This window comes from Diceros bicornis, chromosome 37 (genome assembly GCF_020826845.1).
Source record: "Diceros bicornis minor isolate mBicDic1 chromosome 37, mDicBic1.mat.cur, whole genome shotgun sequence".
NCBI classification, from domain to species: domain Eukaryota; kingdom Metazoa; phylum Chordata; class Mammalia; order Perissodactyla; family Rhinocerotidae; genus Diceros; species Diceros bicornis.
Window position 1 is genome coordinate 25,631,566 of NC_080776.1, and position 25,531 is coordinate 25,657,096.

The following is a 25,531-nucleotide window of genomic DNA, read 5'->3' on the forward strand; positions in this document are numbered from 1 at the left end:
CTTCAATCACCCCCTGTTGTCCTCAGTCTCCCCCACAAGCCGGCAAGCTCAGCTCTGTTCCTCCCGCCCTTCCCTGGCTGTTCAGTGACCCAACAGCCCGTCCCTCTCTACTCCTAGCCGTGAGGCTGACAGGGTTGGGGGCAGGGGCTTGAGTGGTGGACCCCAAGAGAGCCCAGAGCTGGCCTGTAACTCTACTCTTTTTCACCATTTGTACATTTATCACCCCAGGGAAGGAGACCCCCCCCCCAAGTAACTACAATTAAGCTTCCATTACTTTGAGAAACTGCGATATGGAAAAATACACTCAGTGATATTTCTTGTACTCTGATTCTTACTCCTCCCATTATCCATTATATCGTTTGAACAAAGCCAAACAGGTAATTTAGAATGCTCTCCATGAAAAGCAGTTCATATTAGAACAGAATGATCAAAGCCTTGGGGGAGGCCTCTGGAAAAAGATTAATAGAAGACTTGACAGGATGGGGTACTGAGTGTGGGGAGCAGAGGAGGACATGATAAAGGCAAATGGTGCAAGCAAAAAATGTAAGGCAACTAGGAACTCCAGGAGAAACAAAAAGCTGTCCAAGAAGAGAAATTTAATCTTAGCTCATTACTTGGCTCCATAGCCAATTCTTTCATAGTCACAACAATGTAACACTGTTCAGAAGGTTTCAACACTTAGAATCAATCTATAGAGAAGGCAAGGAAGGCTTAATTATGGTCACAGGACATGATATAAAGTTGATTTTGTAAAAACAAAAGGACAGTGACATTGTCAGAAGGGAGGAGGCTAAAGGGAGGGCTAGGGACCTCAAAAGCCTTGTCTTACATGGGGTGGGAGAATTGAGGAATGCTGTCTACAGTTGAAAGAAAGAGAAATTAAATGCTAGGATATGCCTCAGTGTGACCAATTATCCTTGGGGAAAAAAGCATAAGGATAGAGCAGGGTATATGAATCAGTAAAATCCTTCTTGGTTGGACTGGAGGTTGCCCAAGGTCCCATCTTTGAAGTCAGCCTCAATTTCCCTTAGTGGGAACATTGGCTGGCTGGCTTGGCCTTTTCCTCCCAGAAGCCTGGCTACTTTATCTCAGGGCCACCAAACCCTCTCTTCCTCCTTCGTACCTACCCTAGCAGACCGGCTTCCTGCCATTTGTCCCTTGAACCGATCCCACCTTCAAAAGTTGCCTGAGCACAGACTTCTTGAGCATTTGAGCCCTTTGATCCTCTCAGATCCAGGAACAGAGGCCAGCAGAGGCTGGGCAGGGCTCTGGTGGCCACAGGGGGACCAGTTAGTGGCAGAAGTGGCAGGCCATAAATCTCCAGGGAACAAAGGCAGTGGCCAGCCTGTAGATGTCCAGGCCTCTTGTGGGCAATCAGCCCAGGAGGCTCAGAAAAAGTCCTTTTGGTTTGGAAATAAAGGGGGGGGGGTGCCCTTGGGGTTATATGGTAAATAAAAATGCAATTAGGAGTGCCCAAAGGCACTCAGAAGTTCAGTGAAACAGCCACATCTGGCATTTAGGGCCAGTTTGCAGAGGCCTCTGTGCTCACTGGGAGGACTTTGCCTTTTGTCCCTCCCACCTCCATCACCACTTGGAGCTACGTGGCCAGGCCAGGAGGCAGAGAGTAGAGCCCTCCCTCCTGCTCAGGGAGCTACTAGGAGGCTGGGCACTGGGTCCGGGATCCATTCATCTCCCTGCTCTAACTCCCACAGTCCTGGTGTGAAAAGGGGGAGGAAGTGGGGAGCAGGCCTTACTGTTTTGACCAGGCCCCGCAGGGCTTCATCATTGTGGAAGGAGGGACTCGGCAGGTAGAGTGTGAGGAGATTGTGATGGCTGCCTGTGTTGCCTCCAACAGGGACACGAGGCCTTTCAGGCCGGTGTCCTTCAGACCTCTCTGCCTTCAGGCCCGTGGCCAGCATATAGGCAGAAGGGACAGACAACCCAGAGCAGGGAAAATGGGAAGAGTAGGTTCCTGGGGTCACTTCAGGGGCTGAGCCAAGCAGCTCCACCCCTCTGTCTGCAAGTGAAAAGACTGTGGGAGGACTGGATTACAGGATTAGATGTACAGCATAGAAAGTTCACCCAGTGGCTGCTGGCCAAGGAGTGAGGAGCGCGTTGAGGGTGTGTGCAAGAGAGAAGTGTCTTTAAACCAGACAGGCAAGGACCAGCGAGCAGCATGCTGTGCAGGGCAAGAGAGGCGGGGAGGCCTTTGAGAGAGCAGCAGCTCTAATGCAGAATTTGTAGAGTTCTTTTTAAAAAAAATCCTTTGGTAATCTTTGATCTCTTATTGTTTTTGCTCTGTGCTACATTGAAAATACATACAATTAAAAATAAAAATATACTTGCTTTATTTACCAGTTTTCTAAAAGGCAAAAAAGTCATAAAAAGACACAAGCTGTCAGACATACATATTGCACTGGGTGGAGAAGGTCTGGTTCGCGCGTGAACAGACCATTTGTCCCGCAAGGTTAACAGGTCATCGCACAGACTGAGAGCTTATTTACATCTCTTCTTAGGAATGTATTAAAAAGAAGGCTCAGTTTAAAATTGAGAAAAAGTTTTTATAACACCCGTGTAAGCACACAGACTAAAGAAACATACGATTCGATGCGTGGCACCGTGTAAACAATTTCACAAAATGCTCCTACTGTCAGCTTCTCAGCGCGTGTTGAAGCGATGCAGTTAACAATCAATGAGTACACATTAAATAATAAAATAATGCTGATGGTAAACATCCAGAACAGTAGAGAATGTTTTGGCAGTTTTGTGTTTAGGTAACATACATGTGACCTTGACTAGTGTCCAATCCCTTAATGATCTGACTTCAGAGGCAGGAAGCAGTTTGCAGCATCTGATTTCCACACAAATACACAGACCACTACCTCTTTTGGGGCATCTGAAGGTGATGATACTTTGTGAATTAAAAAAAAAAAATTAAACAGTGTTCTTGTGTTTGAGTTTATAAAAAATAGAATTAATAGTCAGGCATAAGACGGTTTTACTATGAAAACCAACTGGATTACAGGATGTCACTTGCTCTAGCAGCCGCTTCTGCAGCAGAGAACAAGAGAATCCTGCTTCCTTTTCAGTTTCTACAGACTCAATCCAATTTTAAGTCAATGGTTTCATCAGTGGTAACTTCTCATTCACTCCAGGGACCAATATAAAAATTTTCCAAACAATCTATGGGATAATGATGCAACGTGAGGTTTTGTACAAGTTGGGCAGACTGCCCTCACTCTTCCCCAAGTGTCCCAATGACCTGAAAGTGCTGGTGGCGCTAGTGGACATCACTGCAGCGACCGGAAGCTGCACCACATGAGGTCAAGCTCATGGAAAGACTGAGGGCCAACATCCCAGCCCAGGGTGCGGTGGAGAGGCGAGCTCACAGCACCCAGGAAAACACTGATGCATGCCGTCACCGCCCGCTCACAGCGTCAGGAGCTGCTCTCTGCCAGGAGAGGGCGCTGGCTTGGCTGGGCCACAGCTGATGCCTGGAAGGCTCCAACCAAAGAACAAACACACATGGGTCCCAAATGTGGCGATCGAGGCCTGGTTTGCAGAGGGAAGTCACGGTGAAGAGGTGACTGACAGCATATTTTACCTACATATTGGTCGCGGTCTGAAAATGACGTAGAAATATACAGAAGGGTCTGGGTGTGTATTAATCTGACGGAGCTGGTCACACAAACCACTGGGCTACATTAGTCCAAAGAGCAGTTCAACTTTGTTCACCCCAAACGAAAGCTACGTCAGATTGAAATGCTTGCCACGACAGCACCTGAAGCCAAACTACGCTTCACACCGTTTAATGTGAAACATTTAGAAAGAAAATTAGGAGAGGCTGTGATCTCCACTTGGTATCTTTTAAAAACATCTAGTTTGACTAAATAATACTTTAGATAAAAAGCAGCCCCCGAGAGAGGACAGAATTTGTTCTGATCCAAACCCACCCTGGGAAAGCTCTGGAAGGCTGGTGCCCTCAGCTCAGAGTTGCGGGTGGCATCCTAGCTGTTGGTCATAGCCAGGTACGATGCCTCGGACAACCCACAGGAGGCCAGTGGACACGGGGGCACTGGACAGAGGCCTCACTGCGGTCCCAGGACTTCTGAGAGCTCTCAGGCTCTTCCCTGACACTTACAATCAGGGATTCAGTCTTTCTCAAGTCAAATAACAACGAAAATCTCTTCCCCTGTCCCCCCAAATTCCATATTTATATTTTAAATATAAAAATGTGTTTCTTCCCAAACCCTTCCCACCCTCCACAGTTTTAAATCACCCCTTCAGAAAACTATGTTTTTTTTCCTAAAACAAAAAAAAAGCAACATAAGTATATCTGTCCATTTCATTAGAAACAAACGTGAAGCTCTTTCGTCTCTTCCGAGCACCATCTAATGTAGATCGCTGGCGATCGGAGCTGGGAGTGCGGTTACCACTGCTCTTCGTTTCTCTGACTCAGTGGGGTCCATTTTCCTCCTCTTTGGTGTCTGTCACTTCACTGTGTCCCAGGGTAGGGATATCTTCTTCATATGGTACACAAATGGTGCCTTTTCCCTCGTTTTCACAGTAAACACATTCCTTAAGGAAAAATGTGAAATCAGTAACAAAAATGAGATCTTCATTACAAAAAAGTATGTGACCCTGAGTGAGGTGCAGGTGACCAGCGGTTAGCTGTGAGGCTGCCAGAGGACAGCCAGGAGGACAGGCAGCCTCTGAGGTGCCGCTGGGCCCTGGAACCCCGCCTGCCCTCGAAGGAGCCCAGAGCTGTTCCCAAGGGGCCCCTACTCCCAGCTCCCCAAGGCCAGCGGAGAGTCGGGGCCCTTATCCGAAAGGCACTTTGCATGGGGCGGGGGGCAGCGTAAACCAGCAGGCTCAGGCGCCATTCTTGTCCTCCTCCTTCTGCCTGTGGGACCTGGAGTTAAGTTACCCACTGTTTCTAACCTCGGTCTTCTAATCTGTAAAATGGGACATCGACAATGGACCGTCCCATTTGCTAATTCCCCAACTATCTGTGTAGCACCTGTCGTGTTCCAGGCACGTTCTAAGCATTGGGAGTCAGCAGTGAACAAAGACGAAAATCCCGCCCCAGTGGAGGTGACATCCTAGTAGGGGAGAGGGACAATAAATGAAATGGGAAGTGCTCCACATTGTATTAAAAGGTGGGAAGTGCTAGGTTGACGTGGAACCAGGCATGTGGAGGACGTCTGTAATTTTACACTGGATATTCAGAAAAGGCCACAGAGAAAGTGACTGTGGTGTTTTTAAAGTATGTCCACAAATTCTTTGACACTCCTCCCCTTAGGCATGGGCTGGACTCAGGGACTCGCCTATAACAGAGGATGTGATGGAAGTGACATGTGTGACTTTTGAGACTGGATCATAAAAGGCGCTGCGGCTTCCTCATGTTCTCTCTGGGGAAGCCCGCTGCCACGTCATGAGGACACCCACGCAGCCCTATGGAGAGGTCCATGTGGCGAGGAGCTGAGGCCTCCTACCAATAGCCAGCACCAACTGGACAAGTGTGTGAGGGAGCCTCCTTGGAAGTGGATCCTCCAGCCCCAAACCAGCCTTCAGATGACAGAAGCCCCGGCTAACATCTTGCCTTCAACCTCAGGAGAGACCCTGAGCGAGAATCACCTAGCTAAGCTGCTTTTAAACTCTCAACCCAAAGAAACAGTGGGAGATAGATAATAAATGTTTATTATTTTAAGCCACTAAGTTTTGGGGTTATTTGCTATGCAGCAATAGATAACACAGAGCATGTGAAAAAAAAGACCTGAAGGAAGCCAGAGTGAGCCACATGTCTATCTGAGGAAAGAGGATTTCCTCTTTCCTCAGAGGAAAGCAGAGGGAAGGGCAGGTGCAAAGGTCCTGAGGCAGGAGCCTGCCTGACAAGTTCAGGGAACAGCCAAGAGCCCAGTGTAGCTCAAGAGGACAGAGTGAGGGCAAGAGAAATAGACGAGATGAAAGATGTAAGGGGGGGGTCAGATGTGTATGGCTTTACAGCAATTTTCTCTGATCGAGATGGGGCACCGTTGGAAGATCTGAGCTGAGGAGTGATGTGGTCTGACTGTAGGGCACAACAGGGAACAGAGTGCAGCTAGGAGGCTATTGTGACAATCCTGGTGAAGCAGCACCGTGGCTTGGACCAGGCAGGTGATGCTGCAAGTGATGGGAAGTGGCTGGTTTCTATCCACCTTGAAGGTCAAGCCAACATGATTTGCTAGTGAACCAGATGGGGTATGCGAGGAGGAGAGTTCAGGGTGACACTGAAGTGTATGGCCTGAGCAAGCGGAGTAACAGAGGCGCCTTTGAGTGGGGTGGGAAGAGAGTGCTTCTCTCTGAGGATAATCAGGAGGTGGGTCTTGGACAGACGGAGTTCGACAGAGGGCTGGGCTGGAAGGGGACGTTAGGGAATCCTAGCACATAGGGTTTCCCATCAGGAGGGAGGAGATAGTTCTGGAGGGGGTGCAGACAGAGAAGCAGTGCAAACCCTGAGTCTGGGAACCAGGCTTCAATCCCGGAGACCAGGAGGCTGGAGCAGACAACCTGAGAGCCTGGGGCTGGACCGAGGGAGGGAGGAGCTCTGAGGGGAGGGGGCGTCCTAAATAAGGACTGTCCTGTCAGGCGAGGACAGAAAAGGCAGAGAATCAGCTGCTGGAGGACACTGAGATCTTGACAAGAGCAGCTTCCAGGGCATGGGGTTCAGGAGAGAGCAGCTGGGTACAGACGGGTCTTCGGAACTCTCCAGAAGGAACAGAGACAGATGGGGCAGCTGGAGGGGGGTGCGGCCTGGTGAGAGGAGAAGGGGGGGACCTTGACATTCCCATGTTATTTAATGGTCCACATGGATATTGAGGGTTTATGATAGAAGAGGTTTTTTTTTTTTTAATTGAAAACAGAATTGAAAGAAAGAAAAAAATTCAAATTTCAGGTCTCGAATGAGATCAGACATTTAGAAGACCTTTTGGGGAACAATGTTGAAAAGCCATTGGAAGAAAGTTCTTCGAAGTAGGCCTAACTGTGTCACGGCATCTTTCTTTTTTTTAATGAACTTTTTAATTTTAGAAGTTTTAAATTTACAGGACAGTTGCAAAGACAGTACAGAGTGCTCCCATCCCAGTGCCTTTTCACGCAATGTCAGGAAACCAGTCCCGAGAGCTTACCGCCACGTCGACAGCTGCGGGCAGGCCGCCCGCCCGCATCCACGGGTGGACCTCCTGCAGCTCCTGCTTCTGGCCCTGCGTGAACCGGGGCTGGAACCTCTGCATCACCTTCAGCTTCTCTCTGTCCTCCTTTAAAACCGTTTCTAAATTTCTTCACAAAATATTTAGAAATGGGTGAGCTTTAGAATATCTTAAGGGGTTTTGTTTATTTAAAGAATACACTCATTTTCTACCAACTCTTTCAGTATTAACAACATAAGTTTGGGGCTGGCCTGGTGGCGCAAGAGGTTAAGTGCATGCGCTCTGCTGTGGCGGCCCACGATTCGCCGGTTGGGATCCCGGGCATGCACCAATGCACCGCTTGGCAAGCCATGCTGTAGTGGCATCCCATATAAAGTGGAGGAAGATGGGCACGGATGTTAGCCCAGGGCCAGTCTTCCTCAGCTAAAAAAGAGGAGGATTGGCAGATGTCAGCTCAGAGCCGATCTTCCTCACCAAAAAAAAAAAAAATGTAAGTTTGTTTAATGCGATTTTCCTTTCTATTTAAAATAAATTACCCTATTTAAAGTAACTTAATCTCCTTAGTAAATAATCTGTAGTTTTTCTATTAAAATGATAATCCGAGTCACGATTTTGGTTTTACTTTAGATTAGACGTGGGAGCCAGGTACCTGCAGACGCGTGGTTCTGCACGGGGTGGTTAATCTGGGAGGCTCACCATTGAGGCGGTACAGAGAATAACCTTTCCTTCCTCCTGCCAACACAGCCGGCCTGAAGCTGCCCTAGAGCTCCCTGGCCCAGAGGCCTAGTTGTTCTGACCTCAGGGTGAATCCTCCCTCCCTCTCTCTCCCTAGCTTCCCGCACCGAGGGGGCTCTGCTGGGGCAGGGACCCTGACAGTCCCTGAGAGCAGCCTCACGTGGAGTCACAGCTGGGACACAGACCTGGGGGCACTACAGAGCAGCCGGCGGCCTCAGGCTGGTCACCTACCTCAACCCCTGGTTTCTACATCTCTAAGACACACACACCCCATTTACCCACAGGGTTACTGGGCAACAGAGCAGCAGAGATGATGTTGGCACAAATGCTCGTCAAGTGCGACACCCTGGAGGGTGGCTAGGAGCCCCTCTTCCATGAAGCCTGTAGCAGGTTACTCACTGGGCTCCGAGGGAACAGGGGAACCCTCTAGAGGGACCCTGCTTCTCTATCTGCTGTACTCAGCTCCATCTGAGATAAGGCTTCAGAGGGAAGTCCCCCCGATGGGGTGGCCTTGCTGCTTGGGGAATCCTCAACCTCAGCCCTCCACGTGTCTCTAGGAAAAGGCGGAGTGGGTACCGGGAGGGCATCTGGTACGTCATCATGACGCTGTCGTCCGTGTCGGCCATCAGCAGCCAGACGGGGTCCTGCAGGACGTACTTGATGAAGTGTGTGCTTTCATCCACGTCTGCCTTCACTTTCGCTTTGTGATTATTCTCCGAGGAGTCAATGCTTCCAAAATATTTGCTGGTGTGACTTGTGTCACTACTCCCTTTAAAAACACAGATGGGGCAGGTCAGAGCCTCTAATGCTAAGTTAAACCTCAAATAGTGTGCTCGTGTGAAGTAATGGCGATTTAGGCAGCTGAAGGGTTTCATTTGGTAACAAGGGCCTGTGTTGGTGGATTTTTCCCTTCTCTTCCCAGTTCTCGGATTATCTGGGTAATTTAAAAATAGGATATCAGCCAGTCCTACAGAGGCGATTCTCTCTTGGGGAGGCCCCGAGAGCCCTGGTTGGGCCAAGTCTTAGAAACTGGGGTCTTCTTTCCCCAGTGCTCACTACCTCTTGACTAAGCCAGACCAGGGAGAAGCCAGCTTCAGTTCTGTAAGTGGCAGGCGGTGGCCCGGTGCATGCACAGCGGCCTCCCGCAGGGCAAGAGGCCGGGCGGTGTAGGGGATGTGAACGCTCACTGCAGGGAAGCAGGGGTCTCAGCGTTTGTGGAGAGAGTGTGCATTCCCCGTTACCGCGGTTCCAGATCACACTGGAAAGATCCCGGTCGGTCAAGCACGTGGGCCATGCGCTCGGTTCACATGAGGAGAGCTAACTCAGGAAGGTGACCCACTACTGGCCCTCCCGGCACGCCCGGGGAGCCCGTGAGATGGCCAACAAGGGCCGGGGTGGGGAGGCCTGCAGGGACACCAACATGGACAGCGACAGCTCAGAGGGGATTCGGACGGGCCAGGGCCCGCCACCACGCCGGCAGAGCCAGACGGGAGGAGCACCTGCCGGCCTGTGTGAGCTGCCGTGGGCTCTGAGGAGCCGCTCGGGAGGCCAGCTGGACGCCTGTAGGGACCTGGTCTGCACCTGATACTGGGCCCAGAGCACGCGTCGGCCTGCCGCTCTGGGGCAGGATGTGGCAAAAGTGGAGGATGCCCTGGTACATCACGTGAGAATCTTCCAAACGCACCTGAAACCAAGCAGCTGAAGACACGCCCACTTCGCCAGGACCCAGGTGCTCCCATTGCCACCGACATACCTGTCCCACTTCTGGATGCTTCACAGCCCAGCAAGCCGGAGCCCAGGGACTCAGAGGTGGCAGAGGCCCCGCTTGCAGACAGGGCTGACCCTGTGCCCGAGCAGAGGTCCTCGTGCAGTAAGAGGTCAAGCAGGTGGCTGGACGTGGAGAGGGCATCGCTGTTCTGGGTGTCCGTGGGCTCACTGCACTGCAGGAACAGGGAGAAGACCCCACAGTCAGCACAAAGCACACAGAGCGAGGGTGGGGGGCGAGAAGGGCAGGGGGCCGGGAGCGGGAGCTGCAGAGGCCGTCTGCCCAAGGTCACTCAGGGACATAGCAAAGTGCAGTCCTCCCTGGATCCCTGGCCCTTCCTTCACGTGCCGATGAAGAAGGCCGAGTGAACAAATCCCGTGGCTACTGAGACTGTAGTGAGAATCCTAGTGGTCTATGAATGCCATTAAATTTAATTTTGGGAGAGTCACACTAAAGACGGCAGTTCGTGGATCTATGGGGGCAAAGCCTGATGCTTGTTCCTCGGCCACGGCAGACATGGAAGCAGAAAATGCCACCAGTGTCCCAGGGCTGCTCCTCGAAGTGGGTGCGGCTCTGGCTTCCTGGCTCCTGTGCCCCGAGAGCAGGGGCGGCCTTGGGAATGCGGGAGGGGCTTGGCCTGGGAGCACCCCGGCTCTCTGATCCGTGGGGGCCCAGGACCCCAGAAACAGGAGTCAGAAGGGCGGCAGACACACTAGGAGAGCTGGTCTGTTTGCGAGGTCCCACTTCCTGTCCCGAGAGCAAAGGCAGGGAGTCCCCACGTAGCCCCCTCCTTGGGCCCCCCGGACTGCACGGCCTCCGCTGATGCTACTACCACCAAAGCTTGTTCAGAACACAAAAGCATTTAATTAGAAATAAAATTACAATTCCATTCGCCAAATAAGAATGCCACACCAGGGCCGGCCCAGTGGCTTGGCGGTTAAGTGCGTGCTCCGCTACTGGCGGTCCCGGTTCGGATCCCGGGCGCATACTGATGCACAGCTTCTCCGGCCATGCTGAGGCCGCGTCCCACATACAGCAACTAGAAGGATGTGCAACTATGGCATACAACTATCTACTGGGGCTTTGGGGGAAAAAAAAAAGGAGGAGGATTGGCAATAGATGTTAGCTCAGAGCTGGTCTTCCTCAGCAAAAAGAGGAGGATTAGCATGGATGTTAGCTCAGGGCTGATCTTCCTCACAGAAAAAAATAAATAAATAAAAAAAGAATGCCACACCAACAGCCCTTGGGAGGATGGGACCCCAGTTTCAGAGCCCTCCTCCTTCATCCTTCCAGCTTCCCCTGTGGCCCTGCGAGGAGCCCTGGTTCCAGCACTGACCCTGACTGCGCTTTATCCCTGAAGTAGTCATGAAAACCTTCGAGGCCCAGAACAACGAGTCACGAAGTCACCTGCGGCTCCTTGGACCCTACATTTATCCTCAGACAATCACTCCATCCTCCTTCGTTCAGATCCCAAGACAATAAAAATCTCCCACTTGTCTACCCTGATAGGGTCATTCACCCAGAAAACGTTCATTTCTAGCACACGTATTTATGTCAACATGGAAGTGGCTCGGCAGAATCCTGAGGTGTATGGAACCACCTCCGTCTGAGATGGGAACGTGCGTTTGACCTGCCCACACGGTGTCGGTTTGCTGCCCACTTTAGACAAAGAGCATCAGGACGTCCTTACGGTTGGCAGGGCCTTTGGTTGCCGGTCCCAGGATGCGCCAGGTTTGCAGTCGGGCCCCGCACCCGCCATCCCTGTGGTCCCCGCTGTCCCTGGGGCTGCGGTGCTGCCCTCGGGGCCGTCCTCCAGCTGCAGCAGGTTGAGCTGCAGGGGTGAGCTGCTGCGGGACTGGAAGAGTGGAGGGGAGGCCCTGCCCGGGGGTCCGGCGGCCGGCAGTGGGGTGGCCGGGGTGGCCGCCCTCGACGCTGGTGGCTCACACTCTGCCCGAGGACAAGCATGTGGCTGTCTGGGGGGCGAGGTCCGACCAGGGAACTGGGGCTGCGAGGCAGGGATCATCTCGGACGGGAAGCTAGGCTGGCCGGGGAAGAAGGCCGGGGGCAGGTTCGAGGTCACCGGGGGGAAAGAATAGCTGGGGACCACCAGTGCCATGACTGGGGTCAAGGGGGCGGCGAATGGCGGGGGCTGGACGGCAAACTCGTGCTGGGTGTCCATGGGCACTGCGGGTACCGCGAAGCCGGCGTGGGGAGCCCCAGGCGCTGCCGCCACGCTCCCTTGTGCCGGCACGACTCCTGGGGCTGGAAACACGGGCAGGGAGTAAGCTGGCAAGGGGGCGGAGAAGGGCATGGCCGGGCAGCTGGACTGGGACGTGTCCGACGGTGACCAGGCGGTGGCGTTCAGGCCCACCAGCGGCGGCCGGTGGGGCATGGGCCCCCCAGACCCAGTGCTCTCGGAAGAGTCCCGAGGCTTGACCCGTTTGGACTTCAATTTTCTGTTCTTCCCAGTTTTTTTCCAAGATGAATCTATTCCAGAGGTATTTCTTAGTCCAGGAGCAACTAAAATAATGGAAAAACCAGCAGAGTTAAAATGTAAAAGTTTATGTGATTTCTATTATGTCAATTCTCAGAGACTGGCAAAGTCTCAGACACTTGAAGGCACCTCCCAGTTCAACAGTGCCCTGTGCCCAGGTGCCAGCCAGGTCCCGGCGGGTCCACCATATGGTTTTCCCTGATCTTCAGTGAAGTAAGAAAAATCAGGGCAAAACGTTGTTTTCCTGAAACCACAGTCAATCATTTAAAGGACTGCCCTTAATTGCGCGATCATGTTCCTTATTTCCTTCTGGTATTAAAATCTCCTTTCTTTCATAAAATTATAGTGATGATAAGTGGTATTAAAAAGATTTTATTTGTCCAAAAAATAAAGAAGCTGGCAAGTCTATGCTGTTCCCGAATGCTGGCTTGTGAAATCTGGAAGGTAGCACCACTGAGCTCATCGAACCTTGTTTTTCAATTTTATGAGCTTTATCACTACCGTTCCTTAAAAAGAGATGTTTGCTGCTTCACCTGTCAAACAAAGCCTGTGATTCCAGCCCGAGCGGAAGGGAACACTTGCCCTCAGAACCAAATTCTTCCTCTCTGATGACAAGTGCTGCTGAGATGATGCCTTCTTTAGGAGGGTGGAGGGACTCAACTGGTGACAGGAAGGATTCTGGGCATGTCCCCATGCCTCCCCCAGGCACGGGCCAGTGCTAGGAGCACCGTGGGCTGGGGGCCGTGCTATGCCTGGGGTGGGACAGGCACTGGGATGGTCCCAGGAACCTCCGTTTTTCCTCTCACGCTCACAGGTTAACTCGGGGCTCTTGCACAGGTATGTGGGGACAGCTCCTATCAGCTGTGCCAAGGGGGCTTCCTCGCCTTTGCTACATGCTGAAGGCACTGGGCCAGCCCAAGGCAAACTGCTAAGTGGGTGCAGGTTTTGCGACTCAGACTGGTGTTTTTCCCATAGGAAATCTGTCCCCTGGTGGGACCAGTGGCTAAGCACTGGGCTCCTGCGATATCACATCAGGGTCTGGGTAGGGCTGCTGTGGACAGCTGGGCAGTCTGTGCACTGCATAAACTGCTGGGCCAAGGGGGCAAGAGGGAGCTAGAACTCTGCCCATGGGGTGGGTGTGCCCAAGGTGCGGGAGGACATTTTTTCTGTCCACAGAGTTCCCTCTATGGCCTGGCAGTAACCCTGAGTCTGGGGAGGAAGAAGAAAAGGAAAAGAATGGAAAAGACATAATCCTTAAGGAGGGTGTCAGCCTCTTTCACCTCTTAGCTGTTCGCTCCTGTGTGTCTGCCCAGACACCTGGAGGGGCTGGCTCCTTGGGGCGTGTGGGTCTCCTGGGCTCACCAGCTCTGATCTGTGTCAGGCCCGGGGAGCCCAAGGAAGAGGTGGCATCTCTGATCAGCCCAGCCCCATCCGTGGGGCCTGGGATGGCGGCTGGGGGTCATGAGCCAGGCTCCCGGACCAGAAAAGGGACAAAAAAGCTAGTCTATTCTACTTCATCCTTTGCCCTTTGACCTGGCGGCTCTCGGCCTAAAGGGCAGCTGATGCCCCACAGGCTCCACCTGGCTTTGGAATCTGCAGTCTAGCCCCGAGGTCAGCCCAGCCGGGAGGGGCCGTCTTCTGGGGAGAAGGGTGCCATGTCCTCCCATGGTGTCAGCCCGACAGCTCCCTCAGGAGCCTGACACCAAACGCTCCAGCCGTACCGCGCTCACACTCTCTGAGGTGAATTAGCTCGCGGCCGACCTGCTTCTCCGAGGGTCCCACCTGAGTGGCAGGTGACCTGCCCCTCGTGGTCACCCAGGCAAGAAATGTCTGGTATGGCAGCATTGCGACTGCCCCCGCCCTGTGTTCCACAGGGGCTAGCCTGGGACTGTCACTGCTATTTATAGCACTGTTCCCCTGGGAACACGAGATGACATCCTTGAGAGCGTTCCACCCGGTGGGGGATCAGAATTGGCCACCACAAAACATGTCTCTTTGCCTTATTTTCAAGAACAGAAGACTCTGAAAGAAACTTTGACCTCCCCCCACTAGCTGCCTAAAAGAAATCTAAGATAGAAGGCCTGTCCCCAGGACAGACCATCACCATAGATGACTCTGGGTATTGATAGACTGGGAGGGTCCTTGCTAAGTTCATCGTTATCAAAGTTCTATTTACAAACATTGGCTTTTCCATCTCCACGTGAACTGCCTGCCTCCCCTTTGAAGTCTCAAACCACTACCCCCAATACTCTCCTTTGTCTTTAGCTGAAAATGGTATTTAAATTGAGAGCCTCTGCCATTTTGGCAAGTTGCTCAGTTTTCCTGAGTCTCTCCCATGTTTGATTTTCTCCTGTTATTCTGTCTCATGTCAATTTAATTTGCAGCCCAGCCAGAAAGACCTAGAATGGGTAGAAGAATTCTCTTCCTCCCCTACAACCCAAACAGACCGCATCACTGGTCAAGATCCAACAACTATCTTACAAACTCACATGTCCTGAATTGGGGACATTTCACACTTTGCAAGCAGCACTGGCCTCAGTACCATTAAGAATAACATTTTTTAAAAAGTCCATATTGAATTCAGGTATCACCACTTACTTCTTTCATTCGACTGCCCCTTGGATCTTCCTTGTAAGTAATAATGGCAGTGAGACTGGAAAACGTCAAGTTTCCTGATTTCTTTGAACTTCAGCAGGAAGCTCTGCTCCTCCTTCTGGGTGTGGGCGGCCAGCACCTCCTTGGTGAGGCCCAGCTTCCGGAAGGGCTCCTTCTCCGGGCCCAGGCTGCAGGGCAGGGCAGGGCCCGCCGGGCAATCCAGGGACTCAGGCCCACTTGCAGGGTCTTCCATGGTCTCTGTAAGAGAAGACGCAGACCTCTCATCCGCAAGGGCCCTTGTCTTTTCAACAACTGGAAAAACCCACACTGCATCTACGGAGAAGAGAAATTCTCCACAGACGAGGTTACTTCACAGTGCCCATGGCATGGGAATGAAAGGCGGGACGCAGCCCTTCAGCTTTCTGAGAAAGTTAGCAATAAGAGGTGAAAGCATGACAGAAAGCCCTGATCACCCAGGGGGCTCCAGGATCAGTCTTCTAAGCAAATGGAAATTTGGGGTTTCAGCCTCTGACGTTGAAGGTACCCCAGGCTGTCCTTAGCTTTTCAAGCACAACAGACTGAGGCTGGTGTGCAACCCCGTCCGGGTCAGGACCACGGGGTGTGACAGCATGATCGGTGGAATGGTGGGTGCAGGCAGGGCAGGGCAGGCGGGACCCACTGGCCATCCTGAAAGTGGGTTTGGACACTGACTCTCTGGCTTGTACTTTTTTCTCATCATCTCTCTTTTCCAGGCAAAGCGCAAATTCAGGATTCATTTTACTCATGGCTGTGCTGAAGAACAAGACACCTCTGCGATGATGCCCTCGGCTGTCCTGCTGGTACAGGGGTACTGGCTCCTGTCCTCCAACAGGGGAGGGAGGTGTGAAGGGGTGGGGGGAGCCCTCGGCACCAACTAACGGGGGATTCCTGGGATCCCTGCTCAGTCAGTCCTGGGGGGCCTAGGCTCAGCACCACTGCCACCCCTTCCGTATTCACAGACAACTGCCACCAGGTGGCGCCAGAGCGCAGTGGGGATCAGGACAGGTGTGGCCATGCCAGCCTAGCATTTCATGCGCCTGGATTTCCCGGAACCCCTTTACTAGGCTGTGGCAGGGTAGTTCTGCACTTGGATAAACTTTTTTTTTTTTTGCAGGGAAGGATTCGCCCTGAGTTAACATCTGTTGCCAATCTTCTCTTTTTGTTTCCTCCCCAAAGCCCCAGTGCACGGTTGTATATCCTAATTGTAAGTCCTTCTGGTTCTTTTATGTGAGCCGCCTCCACAGCATGGCTACTGACAGACAGGTAGTGTGCTTCTGTGACTAGGAAGCTAACCCAGGCCACCGAAGTGGTGAGAGCGCCAAACTTTAATCGTTAGACCATCAGGGCTGGCTCAAGAAAATTTTAAGATGGCAGTCAAAACTTCTAATTTTTATTGTTAAAATCTGATTGCCTTCAATACCATCTAAGAACCAACAAGTGTACCTAGCTCCGGCTGTGGCTTCTTGTCGCCCACGTGGACGATGGTGCTGCTGTAGCTGCACTGGCTGGTGAGGGACACCACGCTCTCCGCCTTGCCGGGCAGTGTCAGGGAGGTCAGGTGTGCACTGACATCCGCGTGGCTGTTCACCTTGGAGGGCGATGCTGTCTCTTTATAAGAGAAGATGGAAGCAGACACAAAATGCAATAAAAATGAACCATTCAGATAAGACACGCCCCGTCTAGATGGTGCTCCAGGACCCAGGTGACCACACAGTCTGCACACATCCCGGTACGTGATGATTTGTCCTCAGGTATTTATTCACAGGGGACATTCTGAGATGGAAGAGTTACATTCTTACATCCCGAGTCCTCAGGGAGGAGGCAGGTGGCTGGGCAGCTGTGGACACTGTGGGTCAGGGGCCTCTGCCCAAGCCCGGAGCCCTTCCACAGGCCTGTGGGGAGGAGCTGCCCAGGCAGCCAGGAGCAGATTCTGGTGAGAGCCAGCAAGCAGTCTGCTCTCCTCACCTCGGGCTAGGGCGCAGACCGTTCCTCACAGTGTGACTGTCCAATCGTGGTTCGTCAACAATGGGCTACCCGACTTCTGATCCTGGCAATGACCACCAGCAACACTCACAACATTTGAGGGGCCTGAGGTTTAATCTGACTCGTGGGGCATGCTAAGGTTCATAGCTCAGTGTTCTTCTGAGACACCACGGAAATGGGACCCACTTGAGAATGACCATGTGAGACGCCCCAGGCCACCAGCAGCCCCAGTGGGACCTGATCTCAAAGTCTAGAATCACCTTTACCTCTAACTCATAAGAAGGTTGCTGAGTTTTGAGTTAATTTGGTCATTTTTAAAATAGCCCACACCCCCATACTGTGTTCCTGAAGTTGCTCAGAATTCACACGGGAGGGAAGAAGGGGGCTCCAGGCCTTCAAATGATGCCTGACCCCACTGTAGAGGATCTAAGTTATTATGTGTTTAACAGCTCAAACAAACAAGATACCTGTGCAATGCAGCCCGGGGCTGACGGCGGCCTTCCGCTTATCGCTGCTGTTCTGCGTGCGGACGTTTGCCGGGAACTCGCACTTCCTCTTCAGGGTGGAGGCCTCGCTGCAGCTCTCCAGGTACCTGCGCAGAGGGTCATAAAGGGCTCGTGTCACACAAGAGCCTGGAGAGCTCTTGTGAGCTCTTGTGACAACCTCGGAGGAGGCCAGGAGTGCCCGCACCTGAAGACGTTGTCCAGGCAGCTGATCTGCTGATAGGAGCCGGCCGGCAGGTTCCTGCAGGCCAGCTCCTCGGGAGACCTGGCCTTCGGGGGTCTTGCCCCTGAGCTGTCCTCTTCCGCGGCCGGGACAACTGTCAGCTGAGCAGGGGAACTACTTTGCATTTCTGAAAGAATGACAAAAGTATCCTTTTAGTTAATGTTTGTTTCCCCCTCAAAATACACTGTGCGTTTATAAAGCATTTTAATTCTGCCTAAAGATAAGGCTGGGGGCTCAGAATACGCTTCGCAGACCCAGAGGCCCAGTGACAGCCTGATATGCAGGCAGCCGTGCAGGGGCAAGTGCTGCTGTGCCATTGCAGGAGCCTGGAGGGACTGCTGCCCGGGCTGGGGGCTCGGCAGCACTTGACCCGGGCTGTCCCCACGGTCAGGACTCAGCAGTGGGAAAGGCTGGTGCTTGAACTCCTGAAACTTTCAGGGTAAATAAGATCCCAGGTGCTTTACAGTGCACCAGTACTCCCTGCCCTGGGAGGGTCAGTTGTTTCGATCACGACCCAGCAGGAACAACAACAATAATAACTTCAGCTCACTGTGGACGTTTCTGTTCTTGCCCTCATCACACGCACCATGTGCTCTTCCCCCGAGGGGCCCTCAAGGGTGTCCTGCTCATTAGCGTGGCCCCAACATCCAGCACGGAGTGTAGCATGCAGTGTGTCCACCCGGGGCAAAGTGCACGCCTACGTATCCCGAAGGCCAAAACTCCTGGCCAAGAGGAGACCTGGGGCGGCTCATTGGAGGCTTCCTGGAGGAGGCGAGGCCTGAGGGCAAAGGATGAGCAAGAGCCCAGCAGGGGAAGGGGACTGGGGGGGGTGTGTGTGTGTACGTGCAGAGGGGCAGCATGAGCTCACGTGTGAGGGTGTGAAGTCTCAGCGTGGTGAGGCGGAGTCAGGCTGCAGCCGGGGTGGGCCGGCAGCCCCGTGCCAGCGGGGCCCCATGTGAGAGGATGGCCCAAGAGCAAAGCTGGCGCCTTCTACTTCAGACAGGTTCAGGTTTGAATGTTTGCAGGAGAGCTGAGTGTGTGCGTGTGCTCACGTGAGTGTGAGCACATGACCCTACGGCCACTCTAGAGCGAGGAGAACAAGGGGCCGTTGCGGCAGAAATGCACACTCAGCCACATCCCACCAGGTGCCCGAGCACGTGAGGGTCTGTGATGCCGAGTGAGCGAAGGCCCCGCTGCCCTGCGTCTCACAGACGTGGATCACTGAACAGGGAGGGGACGTGGCACACACTTAAAAGGCAAATTTCCTGCCATCCAGAGTTAAAATTAAACCCAGGTTCCTCTTCCCACCTTGCCATACCAAAAGTTTATTAAGGAAAACAGTGAATAATTTTCACCTGTAGCAGATTTTTTCTTTTGTTCTCCAGATCCGTCAGGATGATGACTTTTGTTCTTCACCTTGTTACCATTTTTACAAATTTCCTTGAAGGAAAACAAAATGAACATATTATTGACTGTAGGACACCCACTATGTACTACAGCCCATCTCCCCCACTGAGACAGAGAAAAGCCAAAATAATCCCCACAACATAGAAGTACATTCCAAATGAGAATTCAGAGAGGCAGAGCTAGATAAGATGTATTTGACGATTCTGAAGAATGATAAAAAATAAAGCGGAATGGAAGGTTACACTCTCTTCTTTCTATCCTACAGTTAAATCTTCACTTTTGCTTGATTTGCCTGCTTTAAATAACTTTCACCCAAACCTTTAGCCAGTTTTTAGCTGCTTCCACTTTTAAGAGGTTACAGAATAAGGCCCAAGTGAGCAGTTTAGAGAGTGGCCAGGAGTAGCTAGGATTATAAAGGCACTGGTAACCAGCAAGTGGTTTTCAGTGTGCTTTGTAACTCTCAAGCACGCCGGCAGACAGTTTCTCAGGGGCAGAGAGGGACGTACGGCTCTCCTCGCGCAGGAGTCCTCATGGCCATTGCTGTCGCTGGAGGAGGTCTGGCTCATGAGGTGCTCGTGAGACCCGTTGCTGCCCAGGCTCCCATAGCCACTGGAGCCGCTGTGGGGGACAGGCTGGGGAGAGAGCAGACAGGAGGACTGTGGACACGGCCGGGGTGCGGCTGAGCTCTCTAGGGAAAACTATGGGTTTAGTCCCCCCACCATGCCCATTTCACAGATAAGCTCTGACCTGCCCAGGGGTGCTCGGGGAGGACGAGGTGGGGCCAAGTTTGAACCCAGGGTCAGGCTGCAGGGTGGCCTCCCAGCCTCCAACAGTGCCAGGTCCCTGGATCCCAGTCACCAGGGAGCCTCCCTAAGAGGGAATTCATTCAACCCTCTCCCTCAGCTCACAGGGCTGTGGGCCCATCCCGGCCAGCCTAGGTTCCATTGAGGGGGTTTTGGAAACAGAAAAAGGTGCATTACACTTTTGCCACAGTCTATGGTGACCAAGAAGCACAAAGCGGCTCAGCCGTGGGGCTCACGGTGCTCACACTCATTTTTCTTGAGTGCTGTGGCCTCAAAGATAGGGAGAGGGCATTCTCAAGTCCCCTTGGAGCCAGTGTGGCGTCCTGGATGGGACTGACCCACCCCTGGACACTCATACAGAGCCAAGTATGGACCAGCGCCCGGGGCTCAGGGGCTGAGTCGGGGTGCAGGGGTCTGGGCATGTCCTTCAGCCGCTCGCCCAGGGCTGCAGTTCAGACACAGACGCCCAAACACGCAAGAGTAGGCAGCCCTCCTGGGCAAGCTGCAATGCATCCACTGTCTGGGGCCTGCAGAGACTTGGCCCAAACCAGCCCACACGTTGGTACAGAGAACACACCTGGGCACCAGGGCACGGGGGAGCGGGACGGGGTGAGACGCGCCTGAGAAGGAGGGGTGGCGACCCCAGCACTCAGGGCAGCTCCGGGGCTGTGCACCGAGGGGAAGGGGAGGGCGTCAGGCGGCGCACCCACCTGCAGCAGCAGCCGGTGGATCTGCTCTGTGAGCTCCTGAATGCTGGGGTGTGGGGCCTTCTCCTCCGCACATGGCTGAGCTGAGAACACATCCTCATTCAGAGGGCCCCTGTGCGGTGTTCATTTGTCTCTGTTAGTCTGGGCCCCATGCCGCATGCCCCTGCCGGGCCCTGCCTCCTCCCGGCAGACCCCCAGGCTGCCACCTGCCCACTCACCACCTCCCTCCTCCTGCTCACTGCTCTGCCAGAATGAGGTCCCTCCCACCCGGGGGTTGGGGGCAGGTCACCACGGGTATGTGGTGGGAGGTGACTTGGGTCCTGGTCCCCCAGACCCGCCCTGTGCCACGTGCTGGTGGGGAAGCGAGGGCCCCGAGCCGCGCTGGGCACTAGGAGCACTCACACCCTGACTCTGTGTCTCCCGATGATGAAGGAGATCTTCCTGCTCCACGGGTTGATGAAGCTGGACCAGCTGGTGTCCAGCGTGATGTACTCTCCGTTCCGGGCGCGGAACCGGATGGGAGAATAGTCAAAAGGCTGCCCGCCAGACTGCACGACTAGGAGAGCAAGAACAGAGATCAGGGCAAGAGGAGAAGCAGCCCGCGTCTGCGGTGGGAGAAGACAAGTCAAGATGCACTCGATTTCGGGATCATTTGAAAACTTAAGACATGCCAACACCTCTTCAAAGCCACAGCTTTCAATCCCCCAGTTTGCTTTAAATTGCAACAGGGGACTATTTCCGGTAGCATCATTATATATTTCAGGATGCACATCTCTGCTAGCCTCGACTGGTCTTCTCTAAGGGGGACGCTTGGTGTCTCCTGTGTCTGTGAGGCCTGGGCGTGGTGGGGACATGTGTCATCCACTCCCCTGGCCTGATCACTACCTCTCCCACCACAGCAGGAAGGACCTGTCCCCAGTCCTCCCACCTGCTGGCGAAGCCAACAGTAAACATGAGATGCCAGGACTCAGGCCATGGGCCATAAAGGAACCCATGCGAGTTGACCACTCTGGATCAGTCAGCTGACAGCACTAGGATTCCAGCAGGGAGGCAGCATCCAGACCCACACATTGTTAGCCGGTTGGACCCATCTGAGTTGGGTGCCAACCTCAGGGGGAAGCCCCAGGAGCGTATTAGCTTTGTCAAAGCCTTCAGGATTTACCATGTAAAGGGGACCTACTCTTTTTATGGATGGCGAGCATCAAGGGCCTGTCACTGGGGTGAAGCTGCACGAGCACGGGGGTCTCGATCAGGTCCTGAGGTAGGTAGCCCAGGAGGGGGACCGCCCTGCAAGGCAAGGACACACACACGCATCATTGTGTAGCTCGTGCCCAGTCTCAGCCCCACGGCTGCGTGTCAGGATGCATTCCAGAATATGTCCTCCAAACAGGGCAGCAGACCACCACCAAGAGCCGTCTTACTCATTGGGAAAAAGAGACAGACCCCAAATTCCCCAAAGATCAAGATTTGGGAAATAGGCTGCAGAGAAATGGTCAGTCTTTCAATTATCAGCAAATAAATGATGGCAGCAACCGCGGGTCTGTGGTGGGAAACAAGGCCCTACTAGGCCCCCCGTGGCCCTGCGAGGCTAAGTGCTTTAGCTTTGTGTCTAATTTCCCGAAGGAAAAAATCAGAATAATGTTTTTGTGTTTCTTCTTCTAAGATCTTTTTCTTTTTTTGTGTCATGCGTAAGTCTGGCCAGACCGTGGCCTGGCATGGATTTTTTTTAACAAGTTTTGCCTGGACTTGGACAGCCCCGTCTGTGTGCATCTTTTCCAGCTCAGGCTGTTCTCCTTCTCCGGTTACTTTGGCCTCTGCGTCTGGTCCGCGTTCTGTGGCTCCTGCGGAGGCGCCATTACTGGCAGAGGGCCTTCGCTCCGTGCCCATCAGGTCTTCGCTTGGAGCTGTTACTTTGCTTTCTGGAAGAATGTTCTGGGTTGAATGTCTCAGCACCTCTTCTGCATGTGTGTGTCCAGTGTCTTGTTTGCATCCAGCGTCCTCTGTCTTGTCCAGTGCCCTCTGCCTGCTCAGCGGCTGTCCCCTCTCCCGAGCTGCATCTCAGTCTCCCCCGGAGGCCAGTCTCTTTGCATCCAAACAGATGTTTTCATAAACTCTTCTGCTCACGTGGAAGGACACTCTCCTTCAAGCCTTTCGAGTGAAGCCTCCCTGTTCCCTGTGGTGTGGAACTTTCTCGTGGGCCCAGCATCATTCTCTGATTTTCTCCTCCCTGTCTGAGGCACGCTGTCTCCATGCCTTGTGTTTTCCTTTGGACAGGTTGTACAGAATGTCCCTGGCGCCCTCCCAGGTCAAGGCCTGGCCAGAGGAGGAAGGGGGGCAGAGGGGAGAGGAAGAGGAGGAGGGTGAGGAGGAGAAGAGGGAGCGTGGGGAAGAGGGGGGAGGAGGAGGAGGAGGGTGGAGAAGAGGAGGAGGAGGACGAGAGAGAGGAGGAAGGGGGGGAAGAGGAGATGGGGGAGAGGAGGAGGGGGAGGAGGAGGAGGGGGAAGAGGAGGAGGAGAAAGAGGGGGAGGGGGAGAAGGAAGAGGGGGGCAGAGGAAGAGGAAGGGGTGAGGAGGAGGAGGATGGGGCAGGCACTCTGGCCTGGGCTCTGGGCTGGGCTGCCCACAGGGCTTTGCCAAGGAAGGTTCTGCAGACTGTTGGCCCATAATGCCACGTGCACCTGCTCACCAACCCTCCTGCACATGAGTGAGCAGACACCTGGGGTGGTTTGCAGACAGGAGTTCTTAGACTTTTGGAAGAATAAAAACTATCCTAGGGTTGCTTTACGAATGCAGCTCCCAGGCCCCACCCTCCGGATCCTGGTCGGGCAGGGCTGGGTGGGGCCGAGGAACCTGTCCCTTGAAGCTGTCTCTCTGGTGATTCTGACATAGGTGGTTGGCAGCACACACCTGAGCAGCCTGGGGCTGGAGGCTGATGGTCCCTGGCTGCCCGACAGCAGAACTCTCCCAGGAGGCCCCATGGCCTGTGTCCAGGGGTGTTTGCGGGCCAGCTGTAGGCACCGGGGAGGACAGCATCTGTGGAGGCCGCCTCGGCCCGTTTCAGAAAGCCCAGCGTGCTGGTGCTTCCAGGTCCACTTCCCGTGTGTCTCCTCAGGAAAGTTCTCCCCCACCACTGCCAGCAGCCTTTTCTGTCTTCCTGCATCTGAGCAGGAGCTGCGGGAGGGCACACCGGGGCCTCGGCCCAACACCAGCTAACCCAGAACCCTCTCAGAAGGTCAGTGCTCCCAACTCCGACAAGCGCCATTTGTACAGCTGCAGCACCCAGGTGGGAGACCCAGGAAGGGGGTCCAAGGGGGGCTCTGGGCAGAGGAATGGAGGTGAGCGCTCCCTGTAGCAGCCTGTGGCTCACAGGCTGGCACATGCACGTCTGCTGGGATCCTGCCAAGGGCGTCTCCAGCTTCAATCCTAACATGGTCCTAGGCACACGGCCCCCAGTTGTACCACTCTTTACTCGTGCGTCTGATTGTGAAATGAGTTTAAACAGGATTATAAATACAGGCTCCATTAGAACGATTACCAGCTCCCCAGAATGCTCCACTTACACAGTGCCCATATCTTTGGGGGGTTTTAGTTTAATCCCATAATTATTTCATTGCCTACATATAGTTAAACATTTTTGTTGATTATCACCTAAGTAAAATCAACATGCAGCCTTGGCTTTAGCAACACAGCTTCAACGTCAAAAACATGAAAATTCACTGAGCTTCATTTAGTTGTCGTTGAGTAACTACCAAGAAAACGATGAAACACTAAATACCATGTGAGAGGATCTGCTGGCCTGAAGGACACAATATTGATTCCAGGGCAGAAGAAAGTGTAAGAGGCGGGGGTGGCAGAGGGGATGGCGTCACATTGCTTACCTTTCATCCACGTCCTGGAACAAACAATTTGGTGTGTGTGTGGTCGTAAAAATTCTCTTTTCAGGAGGAATTCTAGGGGCTGAAAGAATAGAATTTTACACAGATTTCTGATTCTACGAAATGCATACTTCATGCAGTTATATTACAACCACTAGAAAATAACAACGCAGATTCAGAGTGATGGGCAGCTAAGGAAAAAATTAAAAAGTGGCCTCTGAACAACAGAGACGTCACAAAGGGAGCAGAGAGACCCTCCCCTCCCCCACCAGCCAGCCCTCTCAACTTCTTTGTGGACGAGTTTTGGTCTAGAAAGCCAGAAATTGCCATTAACAGAACCATGTTGCAATGCGTAGGCTTCTCTCAGCAAAATGGTGCTGGAAGGCCATCCTCATGATTTTTAAGACTGAACAAGAGGGGGCTGAACAAATTGTTTTAAAAAATGAGTGATGTATCTGGATTCAAAATTCTCAGCAAACGTCTGTCTTGGGACTTAGTTTCCAAGGTGGACAAAGGTGATAGAGTAATTTGCATAAAAGAAGTCATATATCCAGAACTGTCCTTAATGACCAAATCGTGGACAAATATTCAAAATTCCAAAATGCCTCATTCTTGGAGACTCTGATCATTTGGGGGAATAACTTGCTGAAATCTAATCTAATCTAATCCTTATTGAATATTTGGAAGAGAATATTCTATCTGCAGGAACCCATCAAACATTTGAAAGAAAGTCACATACTGAAAACAATGTTTCTATTACTCTTAAAAAATGCCTTTTTAAAAAAGACATCATTAACCACTGAGAGAAGATTATAAATACAACAAAACATGGAACAACTGGATCCCTGTGGTTAAGTCATTACAGGTGGCACCTGCTTTCAGAGAATTATGAAATCACGTGACTCGCTGGGTTGCCATGGTGAGGACCTATGGTTTCTGGCCAGGTGTTGTGGCCCGAGGACCGTGTCACAGGGCAGTCTATTAGGAGGGTCGCTGGAGGGACACAACCAGGGTGGCAAAGCACCTTGGGTCCTTTGGGCTTCAAAGGAAGATTCTAGATTTGGGGTTTTTTTTGTGCGTGTGGGGGTGGCCTGAGGAGCTGGCGGGAGCAGGAAAGGACACCTGGTGAGACAAGCCTGCTGTGCCTGGATTTCTGCAGGCAGAGGGGGAGGGGAGGAGCCTGGGAGAAACCTCAAGAGCAAGGACTGGGACTCAG

The 25,531-nt window shown here is 52.9% G+C and overlaps 1 protein-coding gene across 1 annotated transcript in view; it reads right to left on the minus strand.

Moving 5' to 3' along the window:
* Nucleotides 1-4,284: 4,284 nt before the first annotated feature.
* The window catches only part of PER2 (period circadian regulator 2), a 31,991-nt gene continuing 10,744 nt past the window's right edge, over nt 4,285-25,531 (minus strand). The window contains exons 8-22 of the mRNA XM_058533311.1: nt 24,319-24,397; nt 21,622-21,728; nt 20,844-20,997; nt 20,445-20,553; nt 19,438-19,563; nt 18,880-18,964; nt 17,489-17,651; nt 17,266-17,390; nt 16,259-16,423; nt 14,780-15,034; nt 11,378-12,207; nt 9,676-9,862; nt 8,499-8,691; nt 7,167-7,317; nt 4,285-4,578 (exon numbers count right to left, since the gene is read on the minus strand). Coding sequence (XP_058389294.1) covers nt 4,456-4,578; nt 7,167-7,317; nt 8,499-8,691; nt 9,676-9,862; nt 11,378-12,207; nt 14,780-15,034; nt 16,259-16,423; nt 17,266-17,390; nt 17,489-17,651; nt 18,880-18,964; nt 19,438-19,563; nt 20,445-20,553; nt 20,844-20,997; nt 21,622-21,728; nt 24,319-24,397 — 2,852 coding nt within the window. The 3' untranslated portion in view covers nt 4,285-4,455. The remainder of the gene's footprint in view (nt 4,579-7,166; nt 7,318-8,498; nt 8,692-9,675; nt 9,863-11,377; nt 12,208-14,779; nt 15,035-16,258; nt 16,424-17,265; nt 17,391-17,488; nt 17,652-18,879; nt 18,965-19,437; nt 19,564-20,444; nt 20,554-20,843; nt 20,998-21,621; nt 21,729-24,318; nt 24,398-25,531) is intronic.